We start from the raw sequence: 22,033 nt of genomic DNA on the forward strand, positions 1-22,033 counted from the left end.
GTGTGGTAGATTGATGCTGCTCTTGTCAAAAGCTTCTTGCCTGGTTTATGATTACACTTCTGTTTCATTTGTGTGATGTCAAGGCTTGTGTGAGTAATATGTGTTTGTTGTTTTGTTAAGCTGATCAACTAGCAGTTCATTGAAATTGATCGATTTGGTTTCTCAATCTGTGTGTGGGTTTGACAAAAGCTACAGTTTTCTGAAACCTCTATTTTGCTGCCATTAGAAGAAAGGTTAAGAGCATTTTGTGAAATCACATTTATTGTGCTGAGTTGAAATATGCCAGATGAAATTGATTTCACCTAAAAAATTCAAAACAATTAACCATTAATTTGAAATATACCAGGTAAAATTGATTTCACTGAAAAAACTGGATGAGTTACAAATCTATCATAACCAAACATAAAAAAGTTAAGCCACGGCAGAGCAGTTTTGTCCTGTACATTGCCAATCCCTCCAAAAATCACTCACAGTATTTTCTCCTCTTATGAGGGGAGTTCCATAAGTTCTCGGCCTGACACAGAAGTAGTGCATGCACCGCCACAAAACTTGAGCACTGTTCAAGATTGGCACCACCAGAAATGGCGCATGTGTGCTACAATTGTGTCCTGTGGCAGCTGCTGCCAGATGGCGAGCCATACAGTTGAGGTAAAATAGATAAAGTGAAGGCACGTGCAGTGATCAAATATTTGACTCGGCAGGACCTAACTCCCGCATGTATCCACCAGGACATGGTGGAGACTTTGTGGAAGGATGCCCCATTCCACAGCACTGTGAAGAAGCAGGCTGCAGAATCCAAGCGAGGGCATCACAGCATTGCACACAACCCCCAGTCCTGGCAGTGGCCATACAAGAAAACATCCACTGTGTGCATGATAAGGTCATTGTACATCGCTGAGACGAAATAAGGACCACAGCTGAAGTCACAAGCATATCCAAAAGCACTGTTCAGCATATCTTGACCCCAATATCTTGACATGCACAAGGTCTCTGCCAGATGGGTCCCCAGATTACTCATGCCTGATCAAAAATGTATGTGCTACACACAAACCCAGGGATAATCTCCAGCTGTTCAGGGTTGATCCTGTTAACTTTTGTACCCGGTTTGTGACTGTGGACAAAACCTGGATCAACCACTTCCAACTTGAGAGCAAGGCCCAGTCCAAACAGTGAACACCCCTTCTCCTGGCCACGGTTATTCGGAAGGCATACTGCTCATCTGTTTCCCTAGGATGGACCAGGAAGTACCTGGGAGTTTTGAGTTAGAGTTTGATTTGGAATTTTCTGGCATAGATATCTGGGATCATGCTGCGCCGCACTAATTATGTTGGTTTGTTGAAGGCTAGCTGGTTTGATTCATTGCCTATAATGTTGTATCACTGGGTGAAGTACTTGGGAGTACTACGCAACCTGGATTCATTGCTCACTGGACGCCATCAAGGAAAAACAACGCAGTATGCTCTGAAGGAGTGTTCTGTTCCACCAGGACAATACGCCCTAACTCTCTGCTGCTGTGGCAATGGCTGCCATCCACTCCTGCAGCTTTTCTGCTGCCAAACGTCCACCAGTTTGCCCAATCAGATTTTCATCTGGTGTTCCCAAAGATGAAACAGGAACTCTCTGGTGTCCACTTTCCCAGTGATGACGTCACTGACACCAGGACCATGATGCTAATGAGTTTCTCAGCATGTATAACAGTATGTTGCCACAATATATTCTCTTTATAAAAAGCTCCTGTATCAGTCACTTCTGTCAAAACCTACTTGTTTAGCATAAGTACTAGTATGCACTGCACCAGTGTGTGTGTGCACGCATGACAGGAGGTAGACCGAAGAGAAGCCATGTGACGTGACATGACTAGACAAGCGTGAGGGAAACTCTTCAAACATGGGCCACTCTCTGGCTATCTCACTTCGTTGGCTTGGTCTCCTTTTATCACTGATGCTAAATACATGCAGGAATGTACATGGTACACCTCAAGCTTGTTTTCCCCTTATTTGAAGCCCAACCAATGAGGGCACTGCCTTTACAAACGAGGAAAGGAAGAAGCTAAGATGTACAGTCCCTTGACCTACTTACGTAGCATATTACAATACAATTTCAGAGTATCATGCTCACCACTGTAGCTTTTAGGAGACGTGTGTCCTATCACCACATTGAAAAACTTATATGTACAAAGCACTACAAACTACGCATAATTTGACTTCAATACACATTTCTGAAATGTACAACTCTGGAAGTGACACTTTCAGACAGAGAGGTTACACAAAACTGTTATAACCTCTCTACCACAACGTCGTTCACCATTAATTCTGTGCTGTAGATATGCGGCCACCCCGCTCTTCAGATGGATCATTCAGAAGATATGCTGGAAGGTACACCTCCCCATCTTCACCAACATCAAGCAGGAACACGTTTGGTTTTGTGTTCACTCTGTTGCCCAGGGAAGTATAACTGCAAGGAATTTGATTTTCTAAGCACCTTCTCCATGATCCAAAATTTCAGTTTGAGATGTTTCTTGCAACAGCAACTGTGACCATATAATGTTCCAAAATTTACTTTTATTTTATTTATTTACAAATACTACTGGCCTCCTCCTAGAGGCCCAAGTAAGGGTGGTACAAAATGCATAAACAAAGTTATTCAAAGTTCATTTATACAATAGGATGATATATTATCGTTATTTTGATACACAACAAAGTGTTGGTGAGAAGGCAGCTTACTCATGAGTGGTTTGGCAATGCTTTTGAAGGACTTAGCACAGGAAACTGTCGGATAAAAATGGAATCGGAATCGGAAATAGGAAGAAGAAAAAAACGAAACTTTAATACGTAAGACAAACGTCTGACATTGCCAAAGGTGTAGCGTCGAATGCCTCCGACGGAACTCTCTGTTTTCCCCGCCCGTCTCGGCCGTCTCGGGTATCGTGCCCTCCTCGCTCTCGTGCGCGCGTACTTTGACCGCTGCGCTAACACGCTAACACGGCCCCGGTGTAAAACATTGCGTCCTCGCAATCTTCGCCGGTGACGTAATCCAATAGCCATCGAGGTGGGCATCTCCTGCGTTTGTGGCTTCCAACGGGAGCTCTGAGCGGTACTTCCGAGGAAGCGGGTTCTGCTATATCAGGGGTCAGGGCTGATGGATCCTCGTCGGGTTGGCTGTCCGAGGGAAACTCGTCAAATATCTCGCTGAGGTCGTAGTCATGCTCCATGTGATGAGGTTCGCGGTAGGCTTTGATTTGCATGGCAGTGGCGATTTTCTTTTCAGTTTGCCCATTCGGCAACGAGCGTTCAATCGTGTAAGCGTTGTCCTCGTCATTCGTTATTGTGTAGGGTCCCTCATAGAGACTTCCAAGCTTGCCGTTTCTCATTCCGTTGGAGAAGAGGATCTTGTCTCCTATCTTGTATGTTGGTGTCCGGTGTCGACAGTCGAAACTCTTTTTCATGGCTTGTAAATACTTCGTAAGGCTGACGTGTGCGTCATTACGCGCATCTTCAATGTCGATGGCTAGATTGTCGGGGCTGACTTGAAGTGCGTTGTCGATGTGCCGTCGGGGTGAGTAATTAAAGAGCAGCTGGAATGGCGATGTTCTTAGTCCTGCATGGTCGGTGACGTTCACTTGGAATGTTGAGCGTTTGAGATAGGCGCTCCAGTGATCGATGTCACCGTCGATGTTTTTCCGGAGTACTGGCAAGATTTTGCCGTTGGCCCTTTCTACAAGCCCATTAGTCTCAGGTGCGTAAGGTATGGTGGTCCGTCGTTCAATATATCGGTCGGCGAAATATCGTGTTGCTGCTGCAGATATAAGCACCTTGTCGTTGTCTGTGATGACCACTCGAGGTGTTCCGTACGTATCAATAATGTCCTCCTCAAAGAATGTGAGGAAATGCTCAGTGGATTTGCTGGGAACAGCGCGTGTTACAATGAACCGCGTGGTAAGGTCAACAGCTGTAATGAAATATTTGTTCGGATCCTCCGTGTTTATTGGACCAACGTGATCAATAGCGACGTGGTCAAATGGTGTCGTAGGTGGTGCTCGGGGTTGCAATGTGCGCGTTTGTACACCGGGCACGTGGTTATACTCCTGGCACTTCGGGCATCCCTTCACGTATGTGTGTGTATCTTGCGACATTGTCTTCCAGTAGTACCTTCGCTGAATTTTTGAAAGCGTTCGTGGAGCATCGCTGTGGCCATCTTTGTCGTGGTAGCATTTGAGGACAGCGTGCTTGAGTGATCGTGGTATGACGGTGCGCATTATGCGAGGTGTCTCATTTGGAGAGATTGACATAAGAGTGCCGTTTACAAGGGAGTAGTGTTCCTTCGCTGCAGATGGACAGTCAGAGGTTTCGAGGTCGTCTATGATAGGTTTAAGTGCTGGATCCTGCCTTTGTGCGTCGTTGAGGCGAGAGTCCGCTGCACGAAGAACTAGGAGATTGCTTCGTCGGGTATTCTTGACAACGTGTCGGCAACGGTATTTTGCTTGCCGGGTGTGTGTCGGATGGTGAAGTTGTACTCCATCAGGTCGAGCATAAGTCGTGCGAGGCGTCTGTGTGGCGTCTGTTTCGTCATAATATGTGTAACGGCCCAGTTGTCGGTGAAAACATCGAAGTGTGTCAGTCCTTGAAGGTAGCAGTGGAACTTGTCAGTCACAGCCCAGTGCAATGCGATGGCTTCAAGTTCAGTTGAATGCTTGTTTTCGTCCGATATAGGAACCTTCTTGCTGGCGTATTCTACAATACGGGCAACTTTACCCTCTCGCTGAACCAAAACAGCTCCAAAAGCTTGGTGTGATGCATCAACATGGACTTCTGTGGGAAGCTCAGGATTGAAGGTTGCAAGTATGGGCGCTTGCATCAGACATTGTTTGAGCGTGGTCATTGCGGTTTCGCAGGCGCTAGTCCATACGAACTGTGCGTCCTTCTTTGTCAAGTCGGTAAGAGGACGGGCAATCTTCGAATAATCCTTGATGTACTTTCTATAGTACGATGTTAGTCCCAGGAACGACCGAAGTTCCGTCTTGTTACGTGGTGTAGGGTACCTTTCGATCGCTTCTGTGCGTTGAGGATCGATAGAAAGTCCCTCGGGTGAAACAATGAGACCCAAAAATGGAATGGCGGAACTCATAAAGATGCACTTGGTAAAGTCAGTTCGCAGTCCAAGTTCACAAAGAGTGTGCAGCGTTTCGGAGACAAGCTCAATGTGGTGATCAACGTTATCAGTGAAAATGCAGATGTCGTCAATGTAAACTTCAACATGTCCCGTGCTCGTAAGGTGTCTTAAGCCGTCATTCATGACACTCTGCATCGTTGCTGGCGCATTACATAGTCCGAAAAGCATACGGTTGGGCTCGTAATGTCCATTATCGGTTACGAATGCAGCCTTTGACTTATCGGATTCCTTGAGCAGAATGTTGAGGAAAGCCTTCTTGATATCCAGTTTTGTCATATAACGAGATCCTGCTATCTTGCGGAGTACAGTTTCAACGCGGGGCATGGGGTATGCATGCTTCACCGTCTTTGAGTTGAGATACCTGTAGTCAACACAGAGGCGTTTGGGTGTGGACACGTGGTGTGGCTGGTCGACCACGATGACCGGCGATGCATATGGTGATCGTGACGGCCTTATGATGCCTTTGAGAAGCCAGTTGGCAGTCTCTTCCTTGATGAATTTCCGGTTGACCTCTGAGGTAGAATAAGGTTGCATGCGTACTGGTTTGTCATCAAGTAGATCAATGGTGTGTTCCACGTGTGGGCAAAGTCCAAGTTCCGTACTCGGTTGCGTAAACGCTTCCAAGTTCGTTAGCAATGCGTTCTTTAGCCTCTCAAGCTCCTCTGCGGTTACGTTTTGTGAGCCCTGGAGACAGGATATTTTGCTGGCTATATCATCTTTTGATGGAAGACTTGGAATGGGTCTGTCGCGAGCTTGCCCTGTGTCGTTTTCCATGATCAGTTTTGTGAATCCCCCGATGTTGATAGCGTCAGGTTCAGTGCCTGTATCGGTGGTGTGGCTGATGCTTGCAGCCTTGGGGTCGCTCAGTGGCGGAGTAGCAGAGAGCTGAGACGATTCGGACTCTACAAGCTCAACAGCAGGCGAGTGATTTGCGGTTTCTGGTGTATCGATGTCTGCTGGTTTCGGTTTCGGAATCCATTCGAGAGTGTGTACGTTTCCGTGAAAGCGCTCAATATAATCAAAAGGAACTGCGCGTCGCCAGTCCAAGCCGACAATAAGGGGGTAGTTCAAACTGTCGACGACTCGAAGTTCGACGGTAGCTGTTGCCGATCCAATTGACACGGTCCCTTGGGCCAGGCCGACAGGGCTGTTGATTCCACCAAAGGGTCCCTTTAACGTGACGGTCTTGTTAGGGATGACGTCAATTTTGTGGAGCTTTGCGATGTCGTGAGATAGCAGTGTTGCAGCAGAGCCAGGGTCCCATAGTGCTAAGACATCTATGCCATTTATACTGGCTGGAACAAGTATAATGCCATGCGCAGGTGCATGATAAGAGGACACAACGTTATTGATTGCGTTTTCAGTGAGAGGCGGTGTTTGTCTTTGGAACTGGCCGTCACGGCTCCGACGACGTTGCTGAGCTTCGGCCTTTTCCTCTTCTGTACGCGTGTCAGGGAGAGAACAGTCCTTTGCGCGGTGTCCGACATTGAAGCACCTTGCACACATGTCTGGTGGAACAGTTGCAGGTTTAGCCTTCCTTTGTATTTCGGGTGGTTGGCTTCGCATGCCGTCAGAAGGTTTCTGGTCCCGAACTCCTTCTTGGTCATTTCTGCTTGTTGTGAATGTCTTCGCTGTTCGTTGTTTGGAGTGGTCGGTGGAGGGAGTTTTGTGCACTGTGTCCGTAGATTGGCGATCAATTTCCCGAGCGTACTGTACCAGGTCGTTCACAGAACCTTGCCGGAGCGTGTAAAAGGCAGAGACCATAGGTTTGTGCCTTGGTTCGAGAACACCGTCGATAATCCAGTCCACTATGTCAGGGTCAGAGAGTTGGTACTTTCCTTTCTTGATCCGTTGTAATCGGGCGTAAATGTAATCCACAAGGGGTTCCTTCTCGCGTTGGCGTCGTAGGTTGACGTGGTTCACCCACTGGCGAAACAAAAAGGGAATATCAAATTCTTTTTGGAGAGCGGTGATCCAGTCATTCCATTGTGTTAGCTTAGTGCCCTCGGTTTTATGCCATTCCAATGCGCGTCCTCGAAGTCTTGATATAGCAGAGCTGAGCGTTGCGTTGTCGCTCCATCCGGACCTCTCTCGTAAGGACTGCACAGCGGAATGCCAGTCTTTGAAACAGTCGGCGTCGTTCCCGTAGTAGAGTGGTAGCGTAGACGTCAAGTCTGGCATCGTAGTTACCTGCAGTGCGGTTGCGTGTTGCTGTTCGAGAAGTTTGGTGATCGAGCTCAATGCAGTTGCCAGCATGTTGATGACGGTGGGGTCGTTAGGGCTAGCGTTGGGTGTGGCCCCAAAAGGTTCCAGAAGAGGCGGTGTCGTAGTGGAGGTAGCGGTTGTAGCGGTGGTGGCAGTGGCCGATACGGTTTTCCTCGTCGCCATGTCGGATAAAAATGGAATCGGAATCGGAAATAGGAAGAAGAAAAAAACGAAACTTTAATACGTAAGACAAACGTCTGACATTGCCAAAGGTGTAGCGTCGAATGCCTCCGACGGAACTCTCTGTTTTCCCCGCCCGTCTCGGCCGTCTCGGGTATCGTGCCCTCCTCGCTCTCGTGCGCGCGTACTTTGACCGCTGCGCTAACACGCTAACAAAACACTGGACGCGAGATGAAGAAGAAATACACAAGACAGGTGCTTAGTGTCTTCTCTGTCTTGCTTCAAGTGTTCTCTGCACTAAGTCCTTCAAAAGTCATGTACCAACTAGCCCAACAGTCCATGCAAGTTTGGCAATGGCAGAGCTTCCCAGCAAGCCCAGGTGAGCAAATTGCCAGCCCTCCTCTGACTAAGATTTAGTCTCAACGCTCTAATTACTGCTTGTTTTGTTCATGCAACATTCAGTATGGTGACTGTCATGCCCGAGTGTTTCAAACCATGTCACAGGTTCCTGAAACCCTATGTGCAAATCCAAGCTACATACCCATGATCGTAAAGTGAGCAGTAGGGCACATTGAGATGCCTTAGAAACTCCCAGATATCATGATAAGTCCAGGTGAGGATTGGGCTAACCCGGATATGGGGAGGCCAGCCTTTGTCCGTGGCAGCAAAAAGGGAAAGCTTCTCAGAGTTTGGGTCTGTCTGTCGTGTTCCCATAAGCACAGCACGAACATTAGGCAGTTCAGACCACACGTGCCACATAGATTCCTTCTGAGAGCCAGAGTAGCAGTGAAGGTTCAGATTGTACCTGTAGTAAATTAAAACAAATAAGGAGAGTTTTGTCGTGGTGAACTGAAAAACTTGAAATATTAAGCCTAGCTTCATATGTTCCAACATATTGAATTAACACTGTTCCATAGCAGATGAATACAGTCAATTTCAGTAACGAATGGTAACTTTTTTTTTTTTTTTCAGAGAAAAACGTTTATCCTTCTCTTTTCCATCCTTCTCAGCAGATGTTAGTACAATGTATCCAGCACAAAAGCTTTGGATATCTTCAGTCAGGACGCTCCTCAGGCATGATCTTGCACAAATTTAACTTATGTAGCCTGTGTAATTTTAACACAAGGACATTCCTACCAGCAGTTAACTCTACATGCTTTTCTAGTTGCATACAAGAAGCACAAGAAGGTTCTAGAGCTGACACACTTATAGGCCGGGCCTTGACAAATGTATCTATTGCCACTGTGAGAAGCCTGTATTCCTTCACCTTAATCCCTTCAGTATGGTAAGGGTAACATTGCTCCTGGAGCCTGAGATCATGATAGTCTCACTCACCAAAGACTAGCCAAAGTCAATGTCCCCAGAATGGACTTAGGTGTGGGGGTTGAATGGGTTCACTATGACTCATGTCGTTGGCTGAGCAATGACTGAGTGACTTTATTAAAAGCTGTTCAACTATCTGACACTACTGAATGACAGTCACTGCTTCATATGCTATATTCACCATTCTTTTTGCAAGCCTGTGTTCATCCAGATGCAGAATGCTCAAAAACAAATGCATTTAATGTCTCGTGCTTCATGCAAATTTAGGCAGAAAATGAATGCTTCTCTAGCAATCCACGTGTCCTTATACTGATGAATGGTACAGTGATTAAACTGAGGTCTGACAAACTTCTAACAACGGGCCGTGACTGTGAGATATTTGTACATACACACACAGACTTAAACTGTGACGTATTTGTCATTTCATTTGTACTGAATGTCTAGTAATAGTACATGTGGTACCCCATTTGTACTGACAGGTACTGTGCAGAGAAATGCTTCTTTGACTGAAAACAGAGCATCACTAAAGCATTTCAAATACACAATACAGATGAAGAGAGTGCTATTGTTCCACTTTTCCAACTTGAGCAGTAGTTTCGCTTATCAAATTGAAACTTGCATTGTTATCAACTAAGTGCTCCAACACATATTTCTTTAGCCACACGCAAGAAACTAACATTTTTGTAGTTAGGCGATAAATTGAACAACTGTTCAAAATTTCATAGTATTGAAGCAAGCTTCAGTATCATGCACCAACACGAAAAAGCCCAGAGTCTTTTATGAGTAATCGAGTGCATCGTGGAGAAGAATATCAGGCAAGCTTGAGATGACTACGTGATGCTAAACTTGTATATGGTGACAACACAGGCACTCCAAAGGATAACAGTGAAAACCATTCCCTTAGACATGCCACTGTTTTGGTGTGTGTGCTTTTCATTGATAGACACCATCCTTTATTCGTGTCACTTTGCTCAACACCATACCCATGTACGTACTAATCACTTAAGTGTGAATGGGTGAAGGCCTTGAACTTACCTTGCAACAGTCTGATCAACAAAATTTTCTATTTCTGGAAATGCATCCGGACACCGAATGTAAATAGTGTGCAGCTTCTGCATCTCGATGTCGTTCTTATTGCACCACTTTTGCAGTACACAGGTTGTTAAGTGCAGCAATGCCGTGCAGTCTTTCCCACCATTGAAGGCAAGTGCCAAAGTATCGAATGGACTGTACTGGTCAAAACACTCTTCAAGCGCTTTGATTGCCTGGAACACAAGCTTCCCAACACACTTGCTAGCATCATGTGCTAGAGCATAAAGGGCATTCACTGCTGCCTCTCCACGTGTTGAAAAGGGATATGTAACACAATTCATTGGGAGCACGGAACGTAAATAAGCTTCAGCCTTATCAAGGCTCTCCTTTGTATCAGTCCGTATAGTTAACTTTAATTTGTAGAATTCATTTCTTAATTCTGGATAAGACCCAAATTGAAAGTTGTCACTATCTTTAAAGTGTGATACCACTTTTCTCAGAATGTCGGCAACTTGATATTCTGAACAATTCAGATAGAGGCATACTTCGTGAAAGGTCTTCAATCCTGACATCCCTCGCAGTACATTTGGCATGTTTTGGGCCTTAAAGTATTTTGGAATCCCTGGTAGCACAAATATTCCTGTACGAAACAAACGGGTAAGCACAGCCACCTTCACTTTCACAGGGTACAGTGATGATCAAAGATGACTTTGGAATGATTGCCAACCTCCTGGCATGGTCCGACCGATAGGGCGGCGACAAGCCGTGGTTTTCGAACACACGAAAAAACTCTTCGGTGAAAATGAGCTCTTCATTGAAAGTCTTGGCTATTCCTTCGTAAGTGACGTAATCGTGAGTGGGTCCTACACCGCCGGATGTAGAAACAATTATGTATTTTGATGAGCATTGTGCAGTCTGATCCGCAACGTCGTCTACTGAGTCAGAAACAACGCTAACCCTCTTAACTTCTATTCCAATGTCGTGCAGACGTTTCCACAAAATATGCCAACTGGTATCCCCAAAACACGGCCAGACAGAGTTTCCTTGCTGATGACTACAACAGCAGCAGTGGTCCAGAAAATGTGTGTGATTCCGTAATTTTAAAATTCAAATCGGCTTCGCACGTGCCGCATACGAGAAAAAGCTAACCAAGGCCAGAGGACAACGACCAATTTGCGTAAGCAGCAGACATCACCTGCTACACTTGTTTTCCAAACACGCCACTCCACCGAGCCTGACCGAGTACACAGAGTCCACGAGTACACTACACAAGTTCAAGATGGAATTGTGGACGAGATTAGCAGAAAGTGAGGCAAAGTGACGTCATAGCATTAAAGTACAACTTGAAATAGGTTTTCGTGGTTTTCATAGTTCTGGTGTTGTTTTCCCATCCGCAGAAGTGGATGTATAATCATCCCAACGAGAACGACGGACACGACATTAGCACCACCAGCGTTGATAGGGTTTACTATTAACAAATTAACAAACCGACACTCCAATGAGCAAGACAGAGGATGTCATCAGGATACTGTTTCGCGATACCGAAACCGAAAATGAAAAGCCACCGGATGTGCTACTACGCCGCCTACTACATTGGGAACATCCTGCTTGTGATATCGCAAGATATCTGCCCTGATTTAAAAGGGATTAGGCGCAACTGAACCTGAATCTCAAAAGACTGATAAGCAGAGAAAAATCGTCCTAAAAACGTGAACAAGATGCTATGTTTTATTTTATAGTTCTTTTTTTTTTTTTTTTTTCTATAGCATATATAGCAAAACTAACAAAACCCCGAGCTTGAGGGAACACGAAGAGGAACGACTTACACGAAGGCTCAGACACAATTTTGTACCTGTGACTGCCTTTTGGGAGTCTGCCCTGTATCAAAAGGGTTGAAGCAGGTTGAAGGAAGGACTCGTATGTTGCTACAAATTAAGAAAAGAAGCGAAGAATACCCGGCACATTTACAGGTGGACCCTCGTTCAGGTTCAGGTCCAGTCTCGAGTAATCCTTTCTGAATCAAGGCAGGTGATGAAACACCACAGGCGAAAATTTAGAGAAAATGTTTCAAAGAGTCCCACCAGGGGTGCACCAAGCCGTCCAATGCAGCGATGCATCCAATGATGAATCCAGATCTCCAGATCCCAAGGTGGCTAACGACTAACGACTAGAAGAGTACGCTGTAACAGCGGGTACTTACGCATGGCAGTGTACCCGGACGCGGCAATATCCTTCGTCGGTTAGCGCCTACTGTAATATTAAATTAATAACAGTGAAATACACAAGTGACCAGTGTGATATTGATGACATTATGGCCTCCAATGATTTGCCTAGGAGAACTGCTCGCACTTGTGCAAATATTGACGCACCTTCGCGCGGTGAGTTTGTGTTGTGTTGCGCTCTGCAAGTAATAAATGTCAGAGTCGTTGGTTCAAATATCAACATCCTATGATCTCCCATATTATCTTTCGTAATTAAGTATTGCAAGCATGCGCGTCGGTATGTGAATTGTAAGAGTGCAACGATTACTGTACGTTGTGCACCAAATGAAAAATTCAGTATAATTCATTTCGGCGTAGTTGGAGTGGGCCAGGAGACAGTTTTGACATGTCCCTCACATTTGCATAGTTTCGGATTGTTCCAGATTGCCATGAGATGCGACAGGGATGTCACGCGAGTACTGCTCGATAGTTTTACTTTTTACTAATTTTCAACAGCCTTGCTTACATGGGCTCTGCACGAGTGGGTCGAGTTGACCGTCAACGCGATTTGGACTCGACCCTTCGCGTTTACGCGAACTTGCTCTAACGCATGTCGATCGCAGAAGCGCCGCGTCAAATTATGATGGCTGTGTCTAGAGGTCCGTCGAACGGACCCGATTCTTTATGCAGCGGGGTCCGTCGGATGGTATGATGGATGGTATGAGGAACTAGATCCTGTTTCCTAACCTAACCAACCTAACCTAGAGCTGTACGAAGCTAACTTGCACTAATCTGACTAGAATAAACTAACCTAACCTAAAATAACTTGATCTAACATAAGATAATGTTGAAAGCGGAGTGCCCCGACGGACTCCGATGTACAGTCAAACTCCTTTACAATGAAACTCAGGGGACAGCAAAAAAGTTCGCAGTAAAGGTATTTTCGTTAAAAAGGATGTCTATTATTGAACCTATAGGCTCCAGCGGGACCGCAAAAAAAATTTGCTGTAGTGGTATTTTCGTTAAAAAGGTGTGCGCTATAAAGGAGTTTGACTGTATAAACAATCGGGTCCGTCGGACCGACGGACCCCATTCTTTACGCGGCGGGTTCTGTCGAATCGTCCGTGGTATGAGGAACTAGACTGTTTCCTAACCTAACCTAGAGCTGCACGAAGCTAACGTGCACTATCCTCACTAGAATAAACTAACCTAACACTAACCTAACCTAAACTAACTTGATCTAACACGACATAATGTTGAGCCGACGGACCCCGATGTATAAACAATCACGTCCGTCCAACGGATCTCTCGTGTCCGTCTGACGGACCTCTAGACACTTCCAATTATGACAGCGGGAGCTCGTGGTTTAGTATTTCCGACCATGGTCTCTGTCGCATGAGAGCAGAAGATCGCGGCTGGCGCAACACGGCCCTTCGAAGGCTATGCTCAACGCGACGATGAGCGTATCGAAACGGAGCTTGCCACTAAAAACCAGGGCTCGAAACCGTTATTTTTTGGGGGTTCGGTTCAAGTTCCGATTCAAGGTTATCGGTTCGGGTTCAGCGCAACCAAAGTAACGGTTTGAACCTATATCGGTTCGAGCCGGTTTACATGTGCTGTGCTAATCAGTGTACCACATGTGGGAATTAATATCAGGTTCTGGCGATGGCTTGCTTCTTTCTTCCTCTTACTCCCTCGCCTCTACACTTCGTAGGTACAAAGAACCATGCAGTTCACAGCAGATAATCGTTTACTGTACCGAAAAGTGCTGGGAAATGGTGTACAGCTAGCATACGCTTGAATTTTATTGCAAAAGGCTATCGCCAATTTCTAAAGAAAAAAAAAAGAGAAGAAAGTGGCCACGTGGTAGATAGGCGTGTCCCAGAGTCCCATGCGCAGTGCGACACGTTGCTCCCCATTGAAAAGAGAGGGCGCCGCTCCTGTGTTTCCTTCTTCCATGCTCTGGGTCTGGACCACACGCCAACCTCTTTCTCGTAGTCACTAGGGGTCTGCGTTGCTTGCGGATGTTACTCTTTGAACTATTAAAATTTACGTCGCCTTCACACTGCAACGCTGAAGGAATGCAAGCAGCCGAGGCAACAATGCAAAGTGTAGCTGTCATGTGGCACATCTTTTTTTGTTTTACACCTCGAGTCTCAAAAATGTACAGGGATGTCGTGAACCTTTTTGAGGTGAGGCTGTAGGAGGTGCATGGGCTCACCACTTCTTGGTTTATCAATTTTTCCGCTCTATGAATTCGGCAAGATTCCAAGTGATGCAGGGAGCTGGTGCGCGGGAGTCGAGTGGGAAGGCATAGGCATTTTTACGGTCTGGCGAACCCGTTACCACATCATATTTTTTCGGTTCGGTTCAGTACGGCAAAAAAAAAAACGTTTTTTTTTGCGGTTTTCGGTTGCGGTTCAGTTCCGGTTTCTAGCCCTGCTAAAACCAGAAGAGGTCGAAAGTGGCCATGTTCTGCTTTCAAAAGTTAACTCGAGCCTTCTTCAAAACATCAATGGGTGACACTTGACAAAAAAAGGCCTTCAAAAACTGTGTAGTTACTGTGTGTCTTTTTGCCATAATAAATTCTTTAAATGTTGTTGTTTTATTGTTGTTCAATTATCAATGCTGCTGAATCCAGCTAGCCACGTCCAGCCCACCAACGCTCTGCCCTCAAAGCTCTCTTTACCTTTCTGGGTACCACAGGACTTTGATCCTTATTGAGAAGGGGCCCATTATTTAATTCCCCGCATCACCACTAGCAATGGGGTAGAGTATCGCCCCTGGCGATGATACTACCCGTTCATCATCTTGCAATAAAGTTGTTGTTTTTCTCTGTGGAGGCCAACATAAGCGAGCGTACCTTTATCCTGAAAAGATACTATGTGGTTGATGCACCCAATCATTTAAATTTCATGCACTAAATTTTGGTACCCAACATGCTATGTGCTCCAGAGCACTCCAAAATTGCACGTTTGCATGCTCCAAAGTCTTTCACAACCAACATTTTGTTGGTCCAAAAATTGCTCCAAATTATTGTTTGAGGGTGGCATCACTGGGTCGAGCGAGGAAAGAAGCAGAGGTCTCAGAATCTGATCTCAGAATTGTGATTGTGCAGAAATTATGTCATTGTGTCTTCAGTCTGTAATGATAAATCAGTTGAGCCTGCCACGTGGCAGCTCTGATGCAGAAAGAACGTTATCTTAGCCATGCTACGTGTAGAGGCCGAAGTGGTGTCGAATGGACAATGGCTTGCTTTCGATGCAGACAATTATGTATATAAAGAAGTCGACGCGAAACACAATAATGACATGGAGATACGTAGCATCTGAGCTTTCATACACTGGCGAAGCTTGCGTGTTGTAACCACAGAACAACGAAAATTCTGTTTAGAGCCATTATCACAGTGGTGGCTTGAATCAAATGACTTGGGTTTCACGCGAAATTCACAATGACATATGAAATCTGGGAGGAAACACCTAATTTCTTTATGAACTTCTGTATGAAAGTATCACCTGATTTTAACCCCCCAAATTACAAAAGTAATAAATTCCAGAAAAATAAAACGGAAAAAGAGAAATCATAGGTATAAATAATGTCGCAACATCCTTTCTCTCCTTTTTATTAAACATTGTGATGTTGTTTCTCCCGTGTGTTGTTGTTGTGCCACTTTTTGATAGTTACCAGATGTACCAACTGCCCCAAGTGTCAATGTTAATACTGTTCTAGGTATTTCAGCACCACCTGGAGAAGTCAGTACCGGTGGCACAGTTCACGCAAATGGACCCCTGGCAGTTCCAACCCGGTACACCTCCGCAAGGCCGGAACATATTCCTTACAATTTGCTGCTTGAATCTCTCATCGAACAGCTATGCAACTTTTATGAACCAAATCCTGACAGGAGAAGGCAGCTTTTCAAAGGTACTTCAGTCTTGGAACCAAAGCTCTGCATATTATTTGTAAGTGGGCGTTCCCAAGCACACGCAATTGGTGATAACAAGAGAACAGCGACCATCTTCTTATAAGAGATAAACTGATGTTCTGAGGCTGGAACAACATAGAGGGGACAGATACAAACAAAGCCTCAAATTGCCTAAGAAAAAAAATTTCTTAGGCAATTTGAGGCTTTGTTTGTATCTGTCCCCTCTATGTTGTTCCAGCCTCAGAACATCAGTTTATCTCTTGTTCAACAGGTGCCGCTTGTGTCGATTTCCGTCGTATGAATGTGTGTGAGTGAGCAAAAATGTAAGAGTGAAAGGAGGGTGAGTGAGAGTGAGTGGCTGGTTTGTCGTCCCTTCAGATGACGCACCCCGAAAGTCGCTGGAGAGGCGTGTTAGCTTAGCTCAATTGGTAGAGCCCTGGACCGGCAATCCAGAAGAGGTGGGTTCGATCCCTACAGCTGGCTAACCTTTTCAGTGACTTTCATCTTCCATCTTCTTATCTTCACTCCTTATTAAAAAAACTCGCTATCACACCCGCCGCCACTCCCGCTGCCACATATCGTGTGCTTGGGAACTGCCCATATTTGAGAGTATGGCCCCATCAAGTTGCAGAAGCCTGCCTCTCGAAGGCGAGCACATATATCTTTTAGACATGCCATAATGTGCAATAGAGACAGAGAGTGTGTGGGGCACATCATCTCAAAACAGTGCCTTTGTAATCTCCCTTTCAAGAATTGCAATGTCAGTTTCTCTGTGTGTAGAATGTACATGGCTATTCCAGAAATAGCCCTCGATGAAAATGCTGTGAAACATGCCAAATCTTAGTGTATAGGAATTTGAGCGCTTGTATAGATATAACATGCCTGGGATGGTGGAATCAACGTTCAAGCATTAGCATGCCAGCATATGATATAGCATGCCAGTAGCATGATGGTTGTGGTCTGCAGATTTCAAGTGGGTGAATGGTATGATAACATTGATTGTACTGGGTGTTAGATGGTTAACCTTTAGGTTAGCTTTTGTCATGAAGTGAAATGCATTTATCATTGTCTAGTTAGAAGTAATAGGAGCTCTCTGTATGTGTAAGGGCAATACTGCAAAATAAGTGCAAGTCATGGAATGCTCCATGAGTCAGGCTCGCACCAACAGTCCTCCACACAAAACACAACCCTCAGGACACCCTCTACAGTATGCCAATTGTTTAATGAGGCAAAAATGCATTTAATTGAATAATGGCAGTTGAAGAAAGGCACCAGCAGTGGGATTTCGATTGAAGTATGCGACTGGGCATTGTGAAGCTTGTGTTGTGTTTGTCCTCCTATGTTTAATTGCCTCCAGATAGTGGCAATTTGGGGTAGTTGGTACATTATCACAAAGAGTACACAGTGACATATTGTTTATCGCTGTGTACTCCTGTGTTAATTGCCTCCTCTAGCACTACGTCACAAAAATGCATGTTTGACACTGTGCTTACAAGGGTGTGGCAAGTGCTAATAGACATGTCCAATGTTACAAAATTTGTATACATGTATTACTTTAGTTTTTCCTTGTGTCCAGTTTCCCTGTCGTGCTGTTCTAACAGGCTGTCTGTACTTTTGGTCTTTTGCAATTGCGGGTGGTTTGCTAAACTGATTGACATTGCTTTAGATGCCACTCTCATGGCATTTATTAAATAAACATATACTTCTCTGTTTCAGGAATATGTCAACGGTTGGGACAGTACCATGTAAGTTCTCAAACTTGTCTGTCACGGGGATTTCCCTACACCCCCCTTGGTTTTTTGCAACACCCCCCTTGAAATTTCTGAGATTGCCCAATACAGCTCAGCTAACAATACAAAAACCTATAAACATGTATCCATACACATGTACCGCTCCCCTTTGGAAGCTCGGTACCCTCCCAGAGGTCTTTTTTTTTTAATCAAGTTTCTAAATTTCAACCATTGTATTTCAATGAATACTCGTTAGTAAATTGCAGAAAAAAGTAGAAAGGAAACGAGCGATGCTTTTGAGTGGTTTGGTGCAGCAGCAATTAAAAAATGTTAATATGAATAAGTTTTGCTTTAAAGCATCTGATTGTAATGTATTACAAGGCTTTCCTTTTTAGCATGTAAACAAAGGAAATACAGGCACTTGCATTTGATTGAAAATGTTTTGTATGTCCTCTTAACCTGGCCCAATAAAATAAGACAACAGTGATAAACAATGAAGATTATTTATAGTCTCGAGGGAGTCATGGAAAGTTGTTGGAAATACCTGCTACAAGACTGTGAGCACACTGGATGTGCTATATTCATAGTAACATGTATGCATAGGAATGTGAACATAATCTACTATAAAGGAACTTTTTGCTGTGGAAAGCAGTGTGTCAATGACTTATTTGCAACACACAGTGCAGTTATGATCATTGTCATTGTCATCATGATTGTAAAGCAATTAATGCATGTTGTCAGGAAACCTGTTTTTGTTTAGTAAAAAATTTTCAGTCCAAAATAAATTGCAAAACATCCACTAGTATTAAGCACATAGGTTTGCGTTAGCTTAATCTCATCATCACTCACAAATTATGAGTAGGGCCTGACTTTTTAGGGTTAAACCCGTATCCGCCCGATATTTACCCCCCGAACGAAATCTGTAAAATTCGGGTTTAACCCGAATCTACCCGAAAACATCCGGGTCGCGTGGCACACTCATAAGCGTGCATTAAAATAAAGTTTGATAACATTGCTAAACATTAGTTCCATGTTAAGACAAATTTTTATTAAACAAAAAAAATCACCCGAACACACCCGAATTCCTGACGACAGAATATGCCGTAACGGGATTTAACCCGAATACACCCGAATTTTCAAATGAAAAATATCACCCGATATTTACCCCCCGAATTTGGCCAAAAATAAAACCCGAAAAAGTCAGGCCCTAATTATGAGTTAACAGACAACTAAGAAGTACGGAACATAACAGGAACTGGTTGTGTTGGGTCCCTTTTCTGTGCACATTCTAGTTTTGTCTTGAGTACCTGGGAACTTCCTCTCCCACTGAACCTACTGAATTGATTGAGTGGGATGCCCTAGGCATAGACAGCACTTGAAAAAGGGAGTGACTATAACTGCACTGTGTGCAGGGTTTCCGGTGTTTAATTTTTCAGGAACTCTGTGTGCAAAATCAGTGGTTATTTCGCTCCCCACGAATCAGCGGTTTCCGGTGGTAATATTTTAAACGTGAAGCCACTGTGTGAAAATCTGCGACTAACGAAACTGGCACATATGCTGTATATAGTGAACACAACATCTTGAAAGAAGGATGTCACTGAAAAGGTTAGCCATCTGCAGGACTCGAACCCACATCTTCTGGATTTGAGCCTCAGAACATCAATTTCCATCGTGTACAACCAGTGTTGTACCCGTTACCGAAATATGGTATCGCGATACTGATACTCGTTACTTGAGTAAAAAGTATCGAAATACCGATTTAGATACTTCTTTTTTAAAGTAACGGAGTACTGCTACAGTTACTAAAAAGTAACGCGATACTTTGCCCTATACTTTTCTTGGAAATACGAAGATGATGCAATAGAAATTTCGCTCTTGGAAAACCACATTTGTATAACAGCAAATTGGGAGAAGACAGTTTTGCAGTAAAAAGGTAGCATATTTATTATGTACCTCGGGCACTTTGCTTGACGTTTATCAATAACTGGTCCTCAAAGTGGTCTTCTGCCATCCTAGCCGGCCGTGGTTTCTCCGGCAGCTGACAGAGGCCAATATGACACTTACGTTAGTGTCAGGCCCACACATACTGTGCAGTCCAATGACCAAGGAAACCTATACTAAGTTAACAATACCACAGTATATGTGAGCGTGACTCAGTGCGACGCGGTAGCTTAGCAGTGGAATCCAGAGCGCACTGTCAAGGACTTGGCCTCTGTTCATTGCCCTCAACTCTTTTGTTGAGCGCAGTGTGGTTATTTCCTCCAGGTTCGAAGAAAAAAGTGAACATGTGTTTGGTATAATTCCCGTTTCGGAGCACGTAGGCGTGTCCACAAGCTTCTTGTCAAGCACTGGGCGGACCAGTGACAACGAAGAATACTAAGAAATATGGTCAGTGAAGAAAGGGTGGGGCACTAAAAAAGTATCGGTATCGGTAATGATACAGAGATCGCATTACCATAAATTTGTAACGGAAAATACTTTTCCGATACAGATTTATAAAAGTATCGCGATCCACACTTTGATACCAAAAATAGTATCGATTACTGTAACGGCGTTACGTACAACACTGTGTACAACACCTTATTTACATTTTCTCATTTAGTAGAGTAGAGTTGCTAAAGCCTGAAGTTGTTGTAATGAATTGCCAGGTACCTGTTAAGGGACTTGGGTAACATCGTACACCACTCCTTCTGTTGCAAGAGTGGAGTGGCTCCCATTTCTCTTGTCCCCTACCAAGCATCCAGTGATTTTCAGTCTATAAATTGTTTTCACCGACCACGTAAAAATCTACTGGCATATGTGCTTTCCGAAAAACAGAGAAAACCAGGACCCCTAACTATGGGCAGCAGCTGTTGGCCATATGGGAATAGAAATACATTTATTTCACTTGAGGTTTTGCCATTCCCATGATGGCATTCTCATTCTGTATCTTGCAATGATGGGACTATAAACAGCCTCCACTGTATTAGTGCATAGTACCTAGCTTATAACTGCAGATTGTAGCACTGTTTGTTTTATTTCAGCAGTCTTTTTTTTTTCTTCTCAGTTGTGCCTTCAGTAATTGTAACATTTCCTTACAGCTTTTCGAACATTTTCCAAATATACAAGAGCTGTACCACCTAAGATTCAAATTTCGGCACGCCTTTTCTCGTCTGGTGATTGAGGTCAAAACATCACTGCCAAATTCTGTAAGTTCCACTTATGTTATGTAACCAGGTTGGTTAATAGTGTTTTAACAGTCTGACTTATTGGGTAAACATAAAATACAAGCATTTACATCATTGTGAACCTACAGTCCTGGTATGTCTAAGCATTGGGAGCACATGTGAGGCACGTGACAGGCAACCTTGTTTGCTGAAATGCTTGCTGAAATACAAAGGTGAACAGCTACCTGCCAGTAACTTGCACAGTTGCAAGGAATTGGAAATTCACATCATACTTTGTTTTTATTTTTCACTTTGCCAATTTTTTGGACTGCATAACTAGGGTTCCACGTATTCAATGTTTATTTTTGGGCGGATTCGGCGTATGTTTTTCGTTGTTTATTGATTTTCGCGAAATTGGAGTTTTTCGATGTTTTTGCTTGCGTGTACATGGTTTACTCGACAGTTATCGGCGAATAGCAATTACAGTGTAATTTCACTGCTGTGCGTGTCTAACGCAGCCTTAACAACAACAACAACCAATGCGAATGACCAGTTTTACCAGTACCAGTTTTACGAAGTACCAGTTCGAGTTCTATAGGTGCTGCAAGAAATGACTGGAACGCGTTTGCTCACCTTGTTCGTTACGAGGATTCTTCAGATTCACGTGGCGCCGCGATTGCACGTGCTCCAATATGCGCGCCGCACCTCTTCCACAGCCCACATTAACTGTCATGCGACAATACTTGCATACGACAACACCTTCCTTGCCCGAGAGTTCAAAATCTTGATTTTCGGAAACATAGTCCGAAGCCCTCTTCCTTTTTCTTCCCATCTCGGGTGCCGCGGAAAGACAGGATCGCCGTACGTGGAAAGTGGAGGTGTATGTACTGTCGTAACCTCTCCACTAAACAACGAAAGGCCGGTGACCGAGATTCTACTTGACGTCACATCCCTAAAAGGTTCACAAGCGCAGTGGGGCACCTACAATGGCAGAAGAATGGGATTCCGACCAGCGCACCCGATCCGGGACAAAAGGATTGACCCTGGAACACTCAATGTGGTCGCAGGTCATCAAACCATAGCAAATACAAAGAAAAGAAGAGTAATAAAGGAAAGCCTGCTTGG

General features: G+C 44.5%; 2 protein-coding genes across 4 annotated transcripts in view; one reads left to right on the top strand and one right to left on the bottom strand.

Annotated features, from left to right (window-relative positions):
- Nucleotides 1–239: 239 nt before the first annotated feature.
- Nucleotides 240–10,513, bottom strand: LOC135377865 (FAD synthase-like). Its single transcript, XM_064610583.1, has 3 exons — nt 9,913–10,513; nt 8,096–8,359; nt 240–2,454 (listed from the first exon to the last, which is right to left on the bottom strand). The coding sequence occupies exons 1-3, from the start codon at nt 10,500–10,502 to the stop codon at nt 2,307–2,309; spliced, it is 1,002 nt and encodes a 333-aa protein (XP_064466653.1). The 5' UTR covers nt 10,503–10,513; the 3' UTR covers nt 240–2,306.
- LOC135377862 (eukaryotic translation initiation factor 2-alpha kinase 1-like) overlaps nt 7,041–22,033 on the top strand; it is a 30,292-nt gene continuing 15,299 nt past the window's right edge. Inside the window, exons 1-4 of one of the 3 annotated variants that reach the window (XM_064610576.1) lie at nt 7,041–7,933; nt 15,840–16,031; nt 17,749–17,777; nt 20,843–20,950. In XM_064610576.1, the coding sequence (XP_064466646.1) occupies nt 7,786–7,933; nt 15,840–16,031; nt 17,749–17,777; nt 20,843–20,950 (477 nt within the window). In that variant the 5' untranslated portion in view covers nt 7,041–7,785. Of the gene's footprint in view, nt 7,934–12,052; nt 12,288–15,839; nt 16,032–17,748; nt 17,778–20,842; nt 20,951–22,033 lie in introns of those variants that run through there. The other 2 variants (XM_064610577.1, XM_064610578.1) reach the window with 2 other exon arrangements.

Source organism: Ornithodoros turicata, chromosome 1 (assembly GCF_037126465.1).
Source record: "Ornithodoros turicata isolate Travis chromosome 1, ASM3712646v1, whole genome shotgun sequence".
NCBI classification, from domain to species: domain Eukaryota; kingdom Metazoa; phylum Arthropoda; class Arachnida; order Ixodida; family Argasidae; genus Ornithodoros; species Ornithodoros turicata.

Coding starts and splice junctions, on each gene's coding strand:
- LOC135377865 (XM_064610583.1), bottom strand. CDS start 10,502: ATGCCAAATGTACTGCGAGGGATGTCAGGATTGAAGACCTTTCACGAA. Junction 8,360..9,912: donor GTTGATCAGACTGTTGCAAG/GTAAGTTCAAGG, acceptor AATTTACTACAG/GTACAATCTGAACCTTCACT. Junction 2,455..8,095: donor TGCTCACTTTACGATCATGG/GTATGTAGCTTG, acceptor AATTCCTTGCAG/TTATACTTCCCTGGGCAACA.